General features: G+C 39.3%; 1 protein-coding gene across 1 annotated transcript in view; it reads right to left on the bottom strand.

Annotated features, from left to right (window-relative positions):
* Window positions 1–18,447, bottom strand: part of FIP2 (potassium channel tetramerization domain-containing protein / pentapeptide repeat-containing protein) — a 90,757-nt gene extending 72,310 nt beyond the window's left edge. Inside the window, exons 1-5 of the mRNA XM_088950658.1 lie at window positions 18,294–18,447; window positions 17,760–17,863; window positions 5,939–6,073; window positions 4,765–4,920; window positions 4,166–4,249 (exon numbers count right to left, since the gene is read on the bottom strand). Of these exons, the coding sequence (XP_088806784.1) occupies window positions 4,166–4,249; window positions 4,765–4,920; window positions 5,939–6,073; window positions 17,760–17,863; window positions 18,294–18,333 (519 nt within the window). The 5' untranslated portion in view covers window positions 18,334–18,447. The remainder of the gene's footprint in view (window positions 1–4,165; window positions 4,250–4,764; window positions 4,921–5,938; window positions 6,074–17,759; window positions 17,864–18,293) is intronic.
* Window positions 18,448–20,055: the final 1,608 nt, after the last annotated feature.

Below are 20,055 nucleotides of genomic sequence, written 5' to 3'. Positions count from 1 at the left end.
ATTTAGGAACTGCCCATATCTCTCCAATTCGGCCCTCACTACAGCTGTTGCAACAAACTCTAGAGAAGCTATAGTAGGTGGCCCTGATAAATCACTAGTCACAGCCATATTCACATTTCCCTTCTTATTTCTAAGCCGACTCGATACAAGGTGTGGGTAAAGCTTCCAACAAGTATCTCTAGTATGTTTGGGTTTCTTACAATAGTCACAGATCAAATCCCTTTTGTCCTCCTTCCTCGGTTCATTTCCACCCTTGTCCCCACTCGGCTTAGGCTTCATTGTGCTAAGTGCTAACCATAGTTGATTGCTTAAGGTCTAGGTTCCTTATCATCACATTCCTCCTACTCTCTCTCCAGACACAAAGGCATATGCTTGAGAGAGAGTTAAGTTGTCTCGGGAAAGAATATTTTGTCGTGCAATATCATATTCAAGGTTAAGTCCAACTAAAAACTCAAAAACCATATTCCTTTCTACCAGCTTTGAGTTGCTACATCTTTGCTACTTTCCCAAACCACAATCTCCAAATGATCTATCTCCTGCCATAAGGTTTTGAGGGCTAAAAAATAAATAGCAACAAACTTATCTCCCTGCCTAGTAACAATTACCTAGTTTCTCAACTGATAGGCTCTAGCAACATTTTCATCCTATGAATAGGTTTCTGCTACTCCATCCCAAATCTCCTTAGTTGTGTTAGCCCATAAAAAGTTCTTACTTATACGGGGCAACATGGAATTACACAGCCGGGTCATCACCATGTAGTTCTCCTGTACACATCGGGAATGGTTAGTTTCAGGTTTCTTTTCCTCACTGGTGACATATCCCAATCCCACAAGCACCAAGGGCCATCTTAGCAGATTGTGACCATTCTAAGTAGTTTGTACCATCCAACTTGACTGTAGTGATGGTTCTGGCCCCGAAAAGGTCTCCAACACCTCCTCCCCAGAATCCCATTTCTCTTGTAAATTTGTTTTCAACTCTCTGAATAGATTAGGAAATCAATTTGAGATGAAAAATAAGGTATTTATCTTCTTTAGAAACCTTAAGCACCCTCTTGGAATCTTAAAAGCCCCTCCCTCTAAAGATTCCTTTTTCCGTGGGAGTAGGAAAATAAAGAGAAAAGGTTGTTGCTCCCTCCAAGGACCTCCAAAAAGGTTGGGACTTGAACCGCCCCCTTCAAAAAACCTCAAGGAACCCTAGAAAACTAGAGTGCCACTTCCTAGGTGAAAAGTGAAAGTCCTACTAAAACAGGACTCTCCTCCTTTCTCTAGTTCTTCCTAATTTTGGTGTAAAACCCAAGACCAGCTACAAAGGTTTGCAATTCCACCAAAAAATCCAAAAACTAGGCTTACCTGAAGTCTTCGATCAACCCTTTACCTTATCATGCAGTCAACCAATCTAGAGCTGCATGGTGGAGCAGCTCAAGAAATCTTTTAACTTGCTATGATACCAAGTAGAAAGATTTGGACAACCTGTTTTGATACAAAAACTGTAAAAGAAAGAAGAAAAGAAAGAGAAGAAAAGGTTTTAGCTAAGAAAGAGAGAGAAGAGAGATAGAAGGGAATGGGAGAAGTTCAGAATTAGGTCTGGCCGCCCCTTTCATTAGATTATATACTCATAAATAAAAGAGAGTACAAAGACAAGTATGCCCTTAGTAAGTCGGCTACTTGTAAGAACTTAAAAAACACTCTTAACTTAAAACATAAACTAATGGGCCTAAGACCCAATAACTCCCTAACTATGCTATGTAAATAAAAAACATGTTATATCAGCCCAAAACTCAACAAATGTCACAAGTAATCTCCACCTTATGCATCTCATCTATCAACGGATCATCCTCACTTTCCTCCCCCAAGTCCAATTTCAATCCCCTCTCTCTGTTTTCTTCTAAGGGAAAAGTTCTGTATCTTTTCCTATTATATGTTCTTACATCATCTCCACTCTTGTTTCCTATTCCCTAACTTCCCCCTCCCTCATTCCCTTCTCCTCTCTCCTATTCCTTTTTCTCCACTAAACCATTATCCCCTTTCCTCCCTCTGTCCCTTCTCACCTCTTCCTCTTCTCTTACTTCCTTTGCCCCTATGACCCCAATAGACTCAACTTCTTGATTGCTCTCCCCCTCTTCCCCAATTGGTTCCATCAAACTTCATCGGAATAATTTCCACTTTTTTAGCCATTTCAATCCAAAAATATAGTCCAGAGAGACAAATAACAGCACTGATATTTAATTGCCAAGTTTGTTAATCACTACACTTGATCCAGAAACAATGTAAATGCTGAAATCAATATCCTAGCATCCAAACAAGGGAATTTCTCAGAAGAAAAACCCTTGACAGCAAGGCCGAAGCAAGCACTACAGAGAAACAGCAGAAAAACTGGGCCAGAGGATATGTATAATCACCCAACTTCAGTTGTACAATCCACAGAAATGTTTCACCCTATAGAGGAATTGAAATCCTCCAAGAAAGTACCAGAACAGATCCAACTTGATAGTTCCTAGTGCTGACACTCCAAATCAGTAGTGTTCCAGGACTGTCAAATTGAAGAGAGGATTAAAAACACCCCAGAACTGATTTAGAACTTCAACAAAGCAGTTGAGGAGTAGGAATACCCTAGGGCGATATCAAATCTAAGGTCCAAGAAGAAGAGAAGACAGCTGAATAAACAAAGAGGTGATTCACCAACCTGGTGTGTGCAGGTTTTCAGAAACTGCCGCCCTAGAGAGGAGATCAGAACTCCAATACTTGTCCAATCTCAATGAAACTTTCTGAATACGTAAACTTGGTCTGGGTGACACAGCCAGTAAAATTTCACTTCAAACAGCTGCCTTTCCAGAGAGTTCTATTAGGTCTTCTCTTGCTGAAATAACAGAACAGAGTAACCCAGAGTTAGGGTTGATCAAAACAACCCTAGCTTCAGTCGATGAATCCAGAAACCACTAAACTTTGAGAAGTTAGTAAGTGAACATGTTGCACACACACTCTATAGAGCAACCTATTCTGATACCATGTCACACGAGCAATTCATACAAGCGAACACAGAAGTCAGGGGTGAAATACGAGTATTTACCGAAAAGCCCTTATGGAGCTAAAGAAGAAAATAAGAGATATAATACAACAAGGACTACAGTAATATAACACATCATTGGGACTCTTCACAGTGATAACCCTATTTTCAGGACCATTAGGAATAGGGGACTCGGCAAGAGCAGAAATAACAGCCTCACTTCAAGGTCTGAAACTAGCAAAACAAGGGGGGTTTAAGAACTTGGAAATGGGAGATTATTCAAAATTAGTAATTTTCTGGATGAATGACAGCAATCCAGGTGTCAAGTGGGTCAAAATAAATAAAGAGCTTAGCGAAGGATCTCGATGCAAGCTTCAAGTGGGTCAAGAGAACATCAAATGGGATGGCTGATACTTTGAAAAAACAAGGGGTACATAGGGATCAACTTTTCTAGGCAGAGTTGGGATAATCTTGTAACTTTTGAAAAGCTTTGCTTCTCATATGTCTAAAATTGATCTTTATCTGTACTACTTTTCTTCTGTATAATGAAATGAAATTCCACTGATTACAGATCAAAATAAATAAATAAGCACAAAATATATGATCACTTAGTGGTTTGATGCTAACACATGTAACTGTGAGATCTCAAGTTCAAGTCTTTCCATTTGCATTTTAAAATATATGTGCCTTTAGTGACCCGGGCAGGTCATTGAAACAGTTCCACCAGGTTTTGACTGGTTCTTCCAGTTTTTCAAAAAAAAAAGAAAATCGGGGCTTTAAAAAACTGAATTGCCTTCTGATTACCAGGTTGAACAGTCCAACCGTCCGGTCTGGTCTGAGTCTTGAAACATGAACCTTTGCCCAAGCATTTGTATTATTATAGTTAGCTCAACCTCAAATGAAATAGAAAACAAATATCTTTGAAAACTTATGTGGGGTTTGTCTTGGTGTGGAGATGGATGTTGGATTTGTTTTACATTGGTTAGAGATGATATTTCTTTTTTCTTGTTGGGTGATTTCTTATCACCTTATTGTACTCTTCTTTCTATATTAATATATTTTCATTTTTACGACCAATAAAATCATGGGGATTTAAGATCATTCAAATGAGGGACTAATAAAGTGCACTAGAAAATACACTGAACTGATCAAAGAGTAATACCCGGAATTTTGCACATTGAAGGTTTGCACGAGAAAAGAAGGTATTTTTAAGGCATGCATAGCTGAAATCAACAAATGACAGATCCTGCAAATTCCAAAACAGCATGCATTAAAGCAGGATGTATTTTTTTTTACGACAAGTCTGGTAGATAAAAGCCATGCAGACCAAACATGATGAAAATGTGAAGAAAACAATTAACACAGAAGTTTAGTTTTACATTCCTTTTCCGCTGCTTTTTCTCATAATAAAACAATAAATCAACTTGGTAGATAACATTCAGATAAAGATTTCAAAAAATCATGATAGTAATTTACTAAGAAAAAGGGAACAAATCATTTTCAATGATCTTAAACAGAAGTAAAGAAGATGCACTCAAATCTAGGCAACACTTGCAATCCAGTTTGCCATCCTACAAAAGTATGGGTTGTGTGAAGATAACCCCAAATTTTGCAAGATAGGTAGATAGCATAGCATATTTTCCATACTGGCTAATGGCTACAGAAAATACATGCACTAGCAACAAAATTTTAGTAGTAACAGGTTAATTATTTTGACATGTAACTGAAAAATGTCAAAACAGCTGGGATGTGAAATCATACCAACTTTGAAAGATCAAGTCCTGAAAGATTCACCCCTCGGAATCTGACTCTCTTAGACTGTATGCATTTGATTATATCTGTACGTGTCAATTCAGTTTTCAAGTCATCATCATCCTTCCTCCTATTCAAGACTGCATTGATCCCATCAACTAACCCCTGAAATTATGCATGCAAAACATTTCTGAATAGAGATGACAATACATAAATACATTAAACCAGTTTAACTCATTTTTGTCAGATTTGTGTTTAGTGGAATTCCTCTTTGACATAAAATAAACAGAACATGAAATAAATTGCCATTACAGAAGGCTTCCATTCACTTACCTAACCAGCCTACTATTAGACAAATAAAATGGACTTCGGGAGTACTACAACCAAAGCACAAATAGGCTGTCAATCTATAATGGAATTTCACATTAGAAAGTTATTTAAGATTCTTTTTAGGTGAGTTTTTAAAATTCAAGTTTTTTCCTGAATTAGGATAATGAAGTCATAGTGTCTAAACAAATATATAAAAGATCAAGCAAAGCAATGCTAGGACATACTTTTTTGTTAAACAAAATTAGTTTCTCTCTTATGCATAAATAACTTTTGTTGCAAGAACTGCGAGTGATTGTTCAGATTTCAATTGATTTTTGCCATTGCAAGAATATTAACCAATATAGACTTAACTCTTCAGAAGTAATTTCTTAAGTTTCTAGTCTTCACCATCATCATCCAAGCCTTATTCCAACTATATGGAGTCGGCTAACATGAATCCTGTATCGTCATTACATTGTTTTTAACGCCATATCCACTGTCAAATTATTGGCACTTAAATAATTTCCTACTACTTCTACTCTAGTCCTGTAACTTGAGACAAATTTCTTATGTTGCTAGTATATTCAATTAATACTTCAAGACATTCTTGTACAGTTTTTAGATGCAGAGGATTTAACATCTTCAAAAAAAAACTAGGTCTTTACTTTCACATGCTGAAGAACAACTGCAAAAGAAAATTTCTAGCAACGTCTCAAAACTGGAAGTAAGCTTGTTCTAGACTATCCAGATTCTTCAAGAAGCAAAAAATAATAAGCAATATTTAGTTAGCAATAAATGAACTCTAACAAATTACCCAAAATTATACAGTGAAGAATAAATCTGTTCTATCAAACTACAAGGAGTTAGGGTTTACAAGTAGCTGATAGTATTCTGCTTCTCGGAGAAGCTCTGGATATTGTGAGTCTTCAAGTGTGGGAACAACACCATCCCTCAACCAGTTTAGTATATGCCGAAAATGTTTCCCATCCCTATCAACAAAGACAAACCCCTGCAAGAATTCAGTATAATCAAAGAATAAAGGTTGATTCAAATACCTAAAAGAAGAGAATATACCATGCTAAACAAATATATAAAATGCAAAAGCATAAACTTTGGCGAATGAATTAACATAATAGATAAATTAGTTATGCAAGAGAATATGTTAAACCTATCAAACTTATCATTGTTCTGTAAAGGCTATTCAATTTATAATTATATAATTGCCATGACAGTGTACAATGTTTAAGATGGCAGTATTAGGTAATGCAATTTCCTCCAAATTTTTGCTAGAAGATATTTTCTGATTTTTTTATTTTATTTGTCATTTTATGAGATAGTAGTGGGGATAGGAATTCTTGTATGTAGTCTGTCTCTATAAAGGTATTAAATAAATAAAGTTTGAATGAAGCTTGTTTTCTCTGCAACACTTGGAGTTTGTGCATTAAGGAGCCATCCTCTTTCTTTCTCTTAGTGGCAACAGCACTACTTGCCTCCCTCCCTCCCTCTTCTTAACTATTGCATCTGAAACCAACCTAGTACTGCATCTTGTAAATGGTATTCACTATTCAGTCTATGAAAAAGAAAGAAAAGATAGAGAGAAGAAGAGAAAGAAGGTAGGAGAGAAAAGAATCAATCTCTTCCTCCGGCAGCCAGATGTATGTTTACTGAAATAGGATACATTTAAATGATTGTCCTGCCCCGAATATGTATGGGACAGTAGCATTAAAATGGGGAGACTGTTAGACAATGTATGCTCTCAGGATCCAATAGGATATGTAAACTGCTTTTATTTTGAATAAAAGAATCGTTTCATGAACAATTGCATGTGTTATTTGGTGTTTTTTTTTTTTGTGAATAGCCCTTGACCTGCATTTTAGGATTATGTTGATTACAAAAATAATGGAGATAAACATATTCAGTATGTTGACTAAACTATTCTTGGCCAATGGTGAACTTGGGCAGTTAGTAGTTTCTTTCAACTGTTAGGGTGAGACCCAAATCACACATCTAAATGTTTTCTTTAACCTATTGGAGAATACTTTGTACCAACCAAGTGACCAACCACAGCCATCTTTAATTATTTAGCAGCGGAAATTTAAATTTTAAAGAATCTTGGTTAAACCAAGATCACATCCATCGTGGTGTATAAAACCCTAATTAAAAATAAATAAAAACTGCATACCTCCATGAGTCTATGTAGATTGATTTCCATGAAAGGTGTGCAAAGAATTGCCTTGGTACTTTTTCTGCAGCCTCACAATTGTTTGGCCTCCAAGATAGTGCACACAAAGCAGCAGCAAATCAAAGCTCCTAAATCTTTTCTAGAGTTTGATCCAAGAGAGAAAGATGAAAAGGGAGAGTAAGGGGTGGCTCCAAGAATGTGCTAGCAATCTTATCTATGATTGGGGTTTAGTTTAGCAGGGAAAACACTCTCAAAAAACCCTAGGGACGACGCCCCATGCACTCCTTTTATAGAGCTCAATCTTATCCCATAAGTTTCCTATAATTGCAATAAGGTCCCTCCACTAAGATCCATCTCAATGAATACACCCTTCCCTCATACTTCCAGATTTTGCCCCTTAATGTGTGTGACCTCTTAGGTTCAACACTATTAGGCAGTGGAAAATGATGTCAAACTCCTTTAGCATCCCAATGGAACTCCATAGGTCATGAGTGACACTTGGCAGTATGTCATGACCACCCTAAAAGTTTGAATTTGGCAGATTGAACCTTTTTATCTACAATTAGCATGCAATAGGATTCTTCTATCACACAATGTCCTGAAAGAGCAAACAGTCATGGTAAATTTGTCAAACCCTACTGGCCCAATCATATGTCTCACTGTATTGATGATGACTCATAAGGTGAAACTTGGAACTCTTTCCATAAATCATATTGCCTTTGCCAAGAACTTGTCGAGTCACATGATTCTTAGTTGCATAGGACATTCCCTCTCCTAATTGAGAGTGACATTCCATTTTGTGCATTCACATTCCTCCATGTACAAGCCACCATAGCCGGCATGTGTATGCTTATATCCACTATCAAACTATGGAGGCCCATGCACAAGGTATCTATGATGCCTTAGGTCTAAAGATCATCTACACAACTGTGATGATTGAATCAGTTATTGACAAAAGATTCCATGTAGCTATTTATTAATGGCTCAAGTTCAATAAACCTGTTCTCTAACAAGCACCCACATATTTGTTTCAGTGTCTCCACTAGTGACTTAATATTCATCACCCAATAAAGGGAAGCAAAATATGTGCTAGTCTATCCGAATTATCAAAACCCTCTTGATAATCCTCCAACCAGGAACTATTTAAGTATCTTGTACCAAGATAAGCATATTGCAAAAATCCTTAATACATAAGAATACACTTTCTTGACATAGATACTTTGGATTATTCATGTAAATTGTAATAAAAAGACATGAATGAAAAATGTTAGTCTAATGTTACCCTATTAGCCTAAGATCAAAAACCCAGAAACAGTAAACAATTTTAGACCCATTAGCCTTTGTAATGTTATTTACAAGCTAATAGCAAAATTCTAGTAAACAGGATCAAACATCTTCGGGATAATGTCACATCCCCATTCCAAAGTGCCTTTGTGCCAAATAGACAAGTTAACGATAACATTCTTTTGGCTCATTAGATGTCCCACACTATTGAGGAAAAAGAAGGTCAGATAGGGCATCATGGCTTATAAAATTGATATGTAGAAAGCTTACGATAGATTGGAATAGGAATTTATAGAAGGGCAATTTCCTTAAACTACTCCTACTATTTGCAAAATTGACTAACTGTACCCTTACTGTTTGACTATTGTCTAACACTACCCGTACTGTTTCTGACAATTGACTAGCTCTACCCCTACCGTTAGCATCCATTAGTGCTCTGTCACGATCTGTGCACATGTGACCCCATGTGACCTATAATTTTTTTTAAAACCCAATATTACCCTTGTCCCCTTCATCTCAACACCGGCATCATTCAGAAAACCTGCTCTAGTAGCACCCGCTAAACATTGATCTTCACTACTTTGCCACACTTCTTTGGACATGCTTGATCCTCAAGAAAACAACCAATAGCACCCACTGCAAATAAGTCCTGGATAGTCCTCTAAACATTGAAAGCATTGCCACCACCCATATCAGCATCAGCAATGATCGGTATAAGTGGAGCAGCAAAACAGACGAACCGAGCCGTTTCAGCCATTTCTGGAGACATTAGCAAGCCAAAGTTCGGTTTGCCAAGTCCAAATGAGAGAAAGAGAGAGGGGCCAGAACGTGACAATGCCACTTTGAAAACGCTCCCCGATCCACCTCCTCCTATACAGTACTTGTCGTTGATGTTCTCAGACCTCCCCTTCCCCCTCTGGTCTCTCTCTCTCTCCCACAACCTCCGCTCTCCCCTGTTTCACAAAGAATCCCTTCTCTCTCTCCCCACTTTGAAAACGCAGCTCGCACCTCTCCAAGTCTGCTGGTATCAGCTTTCACTTATTAATTTAAATTAATACAATGATTTACTTTATTTATCAAAAAAATATCATTGAGAAAGTGACCTAGCCTCCAAGGGCCCTTATCTGAGTGGGAGGCTCAACTAATAACATTCCCAGAATCCCCCTCGATGAGAACAGAATTAAGCTGAAGATATTTAACCATTCTCAGACCAATCACCAATACTCTAACTTCAGCTTCAGAAGCACCTACCACACCAATCTTCCCCTCCCTTGAGATTTCTTTTTCATCTGTTACTCTATATGACCAGAACTCATTGAGCATTTTATTAATTTCCCCCAGCCATAGTTCTGTCTTCCTTCTGAGAAACAAACTAATTGCTTCCTTCCCCTACCAAAAAATTCAATCAATGCTACGTAGAATCCCTTGGCATTTCTCTTGCATTCAACCACGTACCTCTTGCCTTCCTCAGTACCATACTCCTGCCAGCTTTTTGCTTTCCTTCAAAAAAAATGTTTGGAAGTTATAACTCAAAAAATTTGGGATCGTTTATTGTGTTCAGGAGATGCTATGAGAAGACCACATAGGAGTTGGAAAGACAAGCTCAAGTTCTATTTGTTGTGTTTAAGTGATCTTCCTTTCACTTTGTTCAAGTTATTTGACCTCAGACACTATGTTAGTATTACACCATATCCAACATTTCAATAGTCAATGTAAGTTCCATGTCAGACACCTTGTCAAGATATGTTTAGCCATATCTGGGTATCATAGACGTTAACACTTAAGCAGATACATTCAATGCCTATCTCTAAATAGTCAACATTTATTAGATACTCTATTTTGTCAGCTTTTAATGTTCCAATATTTCGACTTGCGATTATTTTTTTTAATCAGCTAAAAGACTTTTATTGATAACAGAATATTGAATTACAATAGTTATAGTTTGCAAAATGCATTAATCCAATCTGCAAACACATACAAAATAGTTACAGTTCTGCCCAGTACAAGGTAGATCTATTTGCCCCCTGTTTTCTAGGGTGTCCGCCAACCCATTTGCGGTCCTTTTGGCCCACCCAAACTGAGAGTTGAACCTCCTTGCAATTATGTCAATTTCTTTGTATATAAATTTGAGCTTCCGAGTTGCTGATGTGATGTTTTTAGCCTAAGAAATGACCAGTAGTGAGTCTCCTTCTATTTCTAAATCTGTTGTACCAATCTGCTCAGCCATCTTTAAACCTTGAAGTAGAGCCAGAGGTTCAGCCTGTATTGAGTCACCAATACCTATTGGTCCTGAGAAGAGTGCCACAACTTCACCTAGATGATTTTAATCACACCCCCTATACCTGCCCTTCCCGGGTTACCAAAGGAACTCCCATCAAAGTTTAGTTTTAGTTTGTTCAGTGCAGGTGGCTTCCACTCCGCTCTCACAACTTCTTTGGGTACATCTGTTTGTGCTACTTCAGTCCAGCTTCTTAGAATCTCATTCGTGGAGAAGTTTTTGAATAGTTCCATGGTCATCACCCAATGTGCAGTTCCGATTTTTATGGTTTCAATGACTTCCTCCTTTGATTTACTTTTTTCAGAGAAGGTTCTTTGGTTTCTTTACTCCCATATAGTCCATACCACAGCAGCTCTTGGTGACTTCTATAAGCACTTTCCTCTTTTCTTCTGTTGCCTCAGAAAGGAAAGGCTGAATAAACTTACCACATCCTGTGAGGGAGCCCATCTGCATCCAAAGAGAGAACAAACAATTTCCCAAATACAAGAAACAAAAGAGCAAGAGTAAGTGGAGTAGGGTTTCACCACAATCCTTACAAAGGACACACACGTGAGGAGAGAGGCATTTGTTTGGCCTTCTTTTCTGTAGCACATTACAAGTGTTTACCTTCCTTAGGAACACTTCCCAACAGAAGGCTTGTACTTTAGGAATGATCGGTTTACACCAGATTTCTCTCACTGGAAAGTTCACCCCCAAAGGATCAAAGTGAGTGAACAAACCGAAGAAAGAAGCATAAGAAAATAAACCATCAGGAGTTGGGGACCAAACTCTACTGTCAGTTGTAGTTTGATCTAAATAGACCTTCTCAAGGGTTGAGAACAAAAGCAATAAAGACTCACATTTATTTTCCCTTAGCCCCCTTCTAAAGCCAAAGTCCCAAGAGATACCCAAGTCTGAAAGTATGCCAACCCTAGCAACAAGTTTGTTTTTAAGGTTTGATAAAGAGTAGAGGTCCGGGAATTTAACCTTAAAAGGCAAATCCCCAACCCAAAGGTCTTCCCAGAATAAAACTTTATTGCCACACCCAACATCAAAACGGATAAATTGAAGAAAGGTTAGTAGTACCTCAAAGATGCCTTACAGGGGGAATTCGGAGCTGCATTGGAAGCTAGTTTTGCATCCCATCCATTTTCTGCTTCACCATGAATGCTTTTAATGACCTTGTGCCACAGCCTATCTTCTTCACAAGGGAATCTCCCCAGCCATTTCCCTAGGAGGGCCTTATTTTTTTGTAAGATATTCCCAATACCTAGGCCACCTTGCACCTTAGGTTTACAGACTTGCTCCCACTTCACTAAATGATCTCTATTTTCATCACCAAGTTCCCACAAAAAATCCCTCATTATCTTCTCCAACTTCCTTGCTACTTTCAACGGGATCTTAAAGGTGGAGAGGAAATAGGTGGGCAGGTTTGCTAGGGTGGATTTTATCAAGGTGATTGTTCCCCCCAAGGAAATATAATTTCTCTTCCACATTGCCAACTTGTTTGTGAATCTCTCTAAAATTGGCTTCCAAAAGCTTTCAGCTTCCGGGTTTCCTCCCAAGGGCATATCTAGGTATTCTAGAGGCCAGCTTTTCACTTCACAGCCTAGCAAATTTGCCATAGCTTGGATGTCCCCCTCCCCTATGTTTATTCCAACTACACAGCTTTTTCCCAGTTCACTTTTAGTTTGGAGGCTCATTGAAACTGTCCACCAAATTTTTCAGATTCCTCAAACTGGATTCATCACAACTCTCACAGAAAATGACTGTATCATCTGCAAATTGCAAGTGAGACACCACCACTTCTGAACTACCAATCCTCCAGCCTTTAAACTAATTTACTTAGTCAGCCTTGATGATTTGTCTACTCGGAACCTCTGCCACCAAAGTAAATAAAAATGGGGATAAGGGATCACCCTGTCTCAATCCTCTTTTAGCAGGGAAGAAGTCCTTTGCTACCCCATTTAAGAGGATAAAGAAATGTGTCGAGCTAATACATCCTTTGATCCACAGTCTCCATCTTTCACCTAAACCCATCTTTTCCATGAGATTCAACAAGAAGGACCAATCCACCATATCATAAGTTGTTTTGGTCCAATTTACAAATCAAACCTTTGCCACCTTGTTTTTTCTTAGCTGCCACACATTCATTTGCCACTAAGATTTGATCCACTATTTGTCTCCCTTCTACAAAAGCTCCTTGGTTCTAAGAAATAACAAAGGGCAAGACTGTCTTCAACCGACCAGCCAGAACTTTAGCAATGATCTTGTACATGCTACCCACAAGACTTATCGGTCTGTAATCCTTGGGGGTTTTGGCCTCTTACTTTTTGGCACTAGAGCAATAAAGGTTGCATTTGCTCCTGAAGAGAATTTCCCTTTTGATAGAATTCAACAAAGACATCCATTAAATCATCCTTCAAGATTTCCCAACAATCTTGATAGAAAGCCATTGAAAAACCATCCAGCCCCAGAGCTTTCGATCTATCCATCGAGAAAATTGCTTCAAGGACCTCATCTACACTGGAGGCTCTTTCTAAGAGGGCAGCTTCGGTTTCTGGCACTCTATCCCATTGTAAATCTCCCAATTCCAAATTGCTTTCAACAAAGGATCCAAGGATTGACTTGAAATGATCCACAAAGCACCTTTCAATTTCCTCCTTTGAGTTTACTACTCTTCCCTCCACCTTTATACTGGATATTTGGTTTTTCCTTCTTCTCCCATTTGCTAGGGAGTGGAAAAATCTGGTGTTTCCATCCCCCTCTAGAAGCCATTACACCTTGGTTTTTGTCTCCAAGAAATTTCTTCCTTCCTTAGGATCTCCTCTAGTTGCACTGTTAAGTTCCATCTTTCAACTCTATCCTCCGGCCCGCATTCTTTACGGCCTTCCTTTTGGTCTAAATCCTCTATTTACCTAGCTAATTCCTCCTTTATGACCTCAAGCTTTCCAAATTCCTCTTTGTTCCATTCCTTGATCGTTTCCTTCAATCTTTTCAACTTCTTGGAGAATCTCACCACTTTCTCTCTAACCCTTATTCCACCTTCTGACCACCAATCTTTTACCTTTTGCATAAAGTTTGGAACTTCCAGCCACATATCCTCAAATGTAAAGGGTGTGGGGCCTCCAATAAGGTTTTCTTGGTAGAGGCTTAGGGGGCAGTGGTCCGAGGTTACTCTAGGAAGGGCTTTAAGTGTTAAGTTTCCCCACGACTCCTTCCAATCAATGGAGAAAAGGAACCTATCCAGTTTTGAACACACTTGACCTTCCTGAAGATTTGACCAAGTGAAAGAGCCTTGCAATAAGGTAGGTTCTCTCAATTCTAGGGACTCATATCACATTGAAATCCTCTCCCAAACACCATGGGCCATCCCAAAGGCCCCTAATTGCGACTAACTCCCCCCAGAATGTATCCCTCTCTCTATATGAGTTTGGGCCATACACATTAGTCAACACCCAAATCCTTCCATCACTCATCCTCTTGGCTTTTATTGATACTAAGTATTGTCTTATCAATTCCTCCTGACAATCGACTTCCTTGTTCTTCCAAATTGTAAGGATACCACCCGAGGCACCCCAAGATGGGGCAAAGAACCAATTTAGACCCCTACTACTCCAGATACTTCTTGTCCATCTTTCGTCCAAATCCGAAAGTTTTTTTTCCTGGAGCATGACTACTACTGATCTCTCCGTTCTTATCACATTCCTAATGATTCTCCTTTTCTTTGGACTCCTTAACCCTCTTACATTCCAACAAAGAATCTTCATTCCACTTTTTGTCTAGACCCCTCCATGTTTCCAAGTCCTAGTCTCCTCTTTTTTACCCCCTCTTCCTGTTTACAGATTTCTCATAGGATACTCCATAGATTAGCTTTTCTACCTCATTCATTCTCCTTTTTCTTTTTTTTGTCATCTCCTATCTCCTTTCTAAGACAGACCTTCCCTTTGGTGAACTTTCCTCTAGCTTCTTTTTGTTCCTGCCTTTTAGTTTGGGTGGTTCTCTGCATTCATCTTTTTTCTCATCTAACACACTAAGTTCCTTCCCCTCTTCTTCTGTGCCTACAATTGTTCCATTTTCCCCTTCTTCCTTCTCTGACACCTTCTCTTGATTCACTTTTAGGATTACTTCCTCCTCCCTGTCTTTATCTCCTCTCCCGTCTTCTTCTCCTGCCTCACAAGGGTCATTATCCGCCACCTATGAAGTTTCAATAGCTGGAACCGCAAAAACCAAAGGCTGAGGATTACTACAAAGAGCAATATCGGTTGAATTTTGAATGTAAAATGGGGAGGGAGAAAGAATTAGGGTAAGGGAAAGGGGGGAAGAAACTCCCTGATCTTGAGTCTGGTTTCCATTGACCACTCCATAATGGTTCGAGTTCAAGTTCAGTAGCCACCTATGCAACTGGGGGGAGTTGTTCCTCAAGTGGTTCCACGTTTGGTTTGCAGTGCAAATCCATCTCAAACCCGCTACCCTACTTTTGTTCCTGATTTGTTTCTACTTTCTCCTCTCTCTAAGAATCATCTGGAGGCCTCCCACTCTCTACAGAAGAGTCACCATCCCCTGAATCCTATAGTTCCAAAACTTCCGTACTAGATTCTTCATTAAAGAGGAGTTCAGTTCCAAAGACCTAGAGATCTATAAAATTACAGACCTTTGTTGAGTCGGGGGCTGCCTATGCTCGACGGCTGATCCACTTCTTCCTCTTCCAAATCTCTCAAATCCTCCCAGTCTGTCATCTTCAGAATCCCCTTGCGAGCCCCTACTGTATCGAGGGCTTGGCTTTTCAAGCGTCATGGAATTCTCTTCAGCAGTCGTCCTCCATTGAAGAATCTTTCCTTGCGCAAAGAAGGCGCCTGCAGCCTAAGAAAGAGAGGGGGGATGACTCTGTTTGCCGTTCCCGTAGGCACATAGGCGCATAGGGCCTGATAGGTCAAAGGGGAGGTCGTCCTCCATTGAAGAATCTTTCCTTGCGCAAAGAAGGCGCCTGCAGCCTAAGAAAGAGAGGGGGGATGACTCTATTTGCCGTTCCCGTAGGCACATAGGCGCATAGGGCCTGATAGGTCAAAGGGGAGGTCGATGGGGACGATGATAGACCACAATTATCATCCCCCATAGGCGCATAGGACCTTCGTGCGTGAGTTTTAAAGGGTCACGTGACCCAACTTTAATATTATGAACCGGTTTAAACATTTGGGCCAGGTTATGTAGCTCTGGCTCAAACTTCCCATTTTCCTTTGTGAGATGGGCACAAGATAGCCCGCTTCTCGATCGCAGCACCTCAGAGTAGGACTTTCTTTGGGTCGTTGGATCCCATTCAAATTTTTTCGAAAAATCTCCCTTAAATGGAAAAGAGTCCTTTAGACTATTACCCGACTTTTCAACTTCCATAATTTCCTGGTCAACTTGACCTTCGAGCGGTCCACCTAGCTCTTACCACATGGCCTCCAAAATTCCACGCCAGCATCTTCTTCTTCCTCTAAATTATTCCAGAGATTTGCTTCGACTTCCGACACCAACTACACCGTTCTCCAACAGTCAACAGCAAAGATGTCCATACTTCTTGGTATTTTTCGGGATCTTACTCCTGCCACTTTGAGTTTTGCCACCTGAAGATTTTGCACGCAAAACCCTTCCAATTCACCACCACAAACCACTGCTATTTTGTGGAAGATGTGATCTTGACAAAGGTTAAAAGGTAACCCCTGAATCTTGATAATTGTGGTCTTCTGAGAGATGTTCAATTCATTACAAGAGGGCGACCAGTTTTCCACTACAATCTGGCCAAGTTTGGTTTCTAGGATTCTACTCTCAATCTGATGTTCGGCCATGTCAAGAATTGCTTTACTCTTTTCAAAGGGGATAAGGGTAATTTTCTCTTTTGGCTGAAGTGTCTCCATCAAGATTTGTGATACTTCTTTCCAATCCTCAACCTCTGTTTTTACTTTCACGACCTTCCTCTTATCCCAGTCCACGTTCCTTCCACCCCATAATATTTTCAAACTGTTATCTGTTGAAAATACTGTTATGAGAGTAGTCTTGTTATTTTGTTTTAACTGGCTTGTTTTCCCAATTAAGCTCTCACTTACCTCCACCGAATTTTGTTCTTCCCTCAAAGTTTGCTCTTCAGTATTTAGGAGCTCCCTTTTTTTCTGGTTGAACTCATCAAGTGCACCTGCGACTGTCATCCACCCCTGTTTAGCTTGTCCCTCCGGTAGGCATACTATCTGTTTCCTCCCTTTGCCATAGAACTCTGTTAATAAAATAAATCCTCCATTTCTATTCCTTCTATTTTCTACTGTTAATCTCTTCCCATTGTTTCTCGTTTCATTTCCCCATCTTGTATTCTTTCTGCAAATAGTAGACCATCTACGAAGCCTTTAAACCAGTCCACCACTTCTGAGTCCATGAGGATCGTTGCTCGTCAGTCTTCCCTTATTTTCAGACTATTCTTCCCTTTGTTTGTTATCTCCTCCATAAGGATCTTCCTCTTCTCCAGCTGAAATACTCTTCTCCATTTTGTCACTTGAACAAAGCTCTCCGTCTTCTTCACTGAGATCTGCCTAGGGTTTGACTTGCGATTATAGGATTCTAGTAATTAAAATGACCTTGAAAATTTTTCCAGGGATTAGAGGATGGGGTTTTTACTAAGGCTCAGTTCGGAAGGAATACAAATACAAACATGTAGAGTGCAAAACCTTGCATTTTGTATGTTTTTGTACTGTACATATTTGTATTTATACTCTTTCAAAACTGAGCCTAATGGAACAACGTAGAATAAGCCCTAATCAATGAGGCATTTACACTTCATCATTGCACCAGCACCAAGTAGCTTTATTGACATTGCTACTTTTATGTCCATAAGTCAAGGCACCTTAATTCAATGTTAAAGTCGTGATGGCATGGTTAAATAGCAGAGATGGTAAAGCAGAATCATAAAATATAAGTTCTACAACGATAGCAGGGAAGTACCTTTTCTTGACACAATGTATGACGGCCACTGAACATCGCCGCAAGCATGGAATCAGGCTCCCTTTGGGTCAATGTGTCAATCGTTGTACAAAATTTTTTCCCTCCTAGTAACCAGATAATATTTATAAGTTGAACGAATTCTCCATATTAAAATAAAGAAATCATTTAAAACAACCTCAACTAAAAGGATAAAAAGAAGGCGAAAAAAAACAAGCAACAACATAACCATGAAAATAGCTTACATTTTACTCGCGAATGTAATGAAAGCAAAACGGGAACTAAAGACGCAAGTAATTCAGACAATTTCAAAGATTTAGTAGACTGACACATTCTTCAGTAAAGAATCCAAATAAGAACAACAAAATATTATAATTTCATTCTTTTTCTTCTGGATGAACTGCAAATTAGGGTTGGCATCTCAACAATTAACTGCAATACCGATTAATCTTGCTTCCAAAAGAACAAGAAAACCAAGAAGAACAGATACAAAGAAATTTAAAACACGAAATTAGAAAGAGATTCAAAGTTATTTACCTATATTAAGACGAACCAACGAAGGAGAATTAGACGTCATCGTCGTTGTTCTCCACTGCTAGAGAAGCACCAGAGAAACAGAGAAACTAGCAGACGTCATCGCGAATTAATCACTGTTTGTTTTCTTAATTGTGGGGCTGAAGAACGAAAATTTTAATTTATTACCCCTATTTTTTCCCTAAATAACGCCGTAAGCCCGACACCTCGCTGCCCTGATGGCTGCGCACCATCTCGTATCGTCCTCTGCGATGGAAAATCCCTACTCACAATTCTTCTTCACACCCACCTCACAAAACTTGCAGCCGAATCCGGATTTTAGAGGCCCAGCAAGGCACGGCACGATACGACACGACAGCCCGCATGCCATGGCCCGGCACAATGGTCCATACTATGCTGGGCCTAGGGTTTTAGGTCCATGGGCTGAATCAGCACGGCATGACCAAGTGGGTTGTGTCACCCATGGCCCGCAGCATGGTCCATATATATTATTTATATATTTATATAATATTATATAAATTATAATAATATATAGTATATAATATATTAATAAAATATATATTTTTTTAATTTTATTATACTAATTTATTTAATTATTATATATATAAGCAATCGTTTACATAAAATTCATATAAAATTAAAATTTTAAGTTTTTTGTCAATTTTTTAAATAAATAGCTTTGGCCTGATGCACGGCCCAACTTGGCCCAAGGCTCAACCCACGTGCCAATTCGGCCCATGGCACAGCACGGGCCCTTACGAGCCTGGGCCGTGGGTCGTGCTAGGCTGACCCCCAAAATTTTCACTGGGGAGGGCGGCATGGCCCAACACGGGCTACTTTACACCTCTAGGATTTCCTCTTCATAGAATCCTCTTCGATGTCTCGTTCACAGCACTTGTATCCGTGCATTGGTGGCTATTTTAGAGGTCATTTGGCAAGTCTTTTTTTAGAAGATCTTATAGTAGATCTAATAGTCAAAAGCCAAGTTAAGCTTCTGCATTAAGATCTTAGCAGCTTAAAGACCAAATTAGGATTTCCACATCTTTTCGGGGTTGTAGCTTTCGGCGACTAGATCTTTTCCCAACCAAACAGGAAAATAAGAAAACACGAGTTGTCAGGCTTCTAAAAAGCTGACAACCCATGCAAAAATATGTGCCAAATGGGACCTATATATGATCTTCTGCCAACAGAACAAGTTCCAACCCTCTCCCAAGTAGGCATGTGTTTGGAACCGTGAGCGTTTATTGAATAAACGCTACCACGTAGGCACCACTTCAGTATTTCCCCCATTATGTGGATCCATACGTATAGAGATTCGAAAAAGTAGGCCTTGATTTATGTGTGCGCCTACTGATGGGGGAAGCTTAATTTTAGTGCTTCTCTAATAGGTAGGCAATTTGTTCACTGTTTTGCTAATGTTGTGCCTAATGGCATCTAGTGGCGCCTAAGTGTAAATAAATGGCTTCATTATTGTTTTTTTCGGTTTTGCAAACAAATCAACTGCAAATGTTTAGTGAATAAATGCTCACAATTCCAAACACATAATAGATCTAATGATGCACATCTCACCGCGAAACTGGGACTCACCATGTATGAGATGTGTGGCGTGATATATTGTTAGTAGAGGGCTGGAACATGTTTTGTTGCAGGCGATCTATACTCTTTTTTAGTTGTTGTCGTATTCACGTCACTTACATTTATGACTAGTGTGGAGTAAATTGAATGAACCCCACCTAATCCGAGGACAATAAAAATCCCTCCAAAC

The sequence above is a fragment of the Nelumbo lutea genome, chromosome 6 (assembly GCF_056320005.1).
Source record: "Nelumbo lutea isolate HS-2025 chromosome 6, American lotus-T2T, whole genome shotgun sequence".
In the NCBI taxonomy this organism is placed as follows: domain Eukaryota; kingdom Viridiplantae; phylum Streptophyta; class Magnoliopsida; order Proteales; family Nelumbonaceae; genus Nelumbo; species Nelumbo lutea.
The sequence above is the reverse complement of the archived record's forward strand: the minus strand, read 5'-3'. Positions and strand labels throughout refer to the sequence as shown.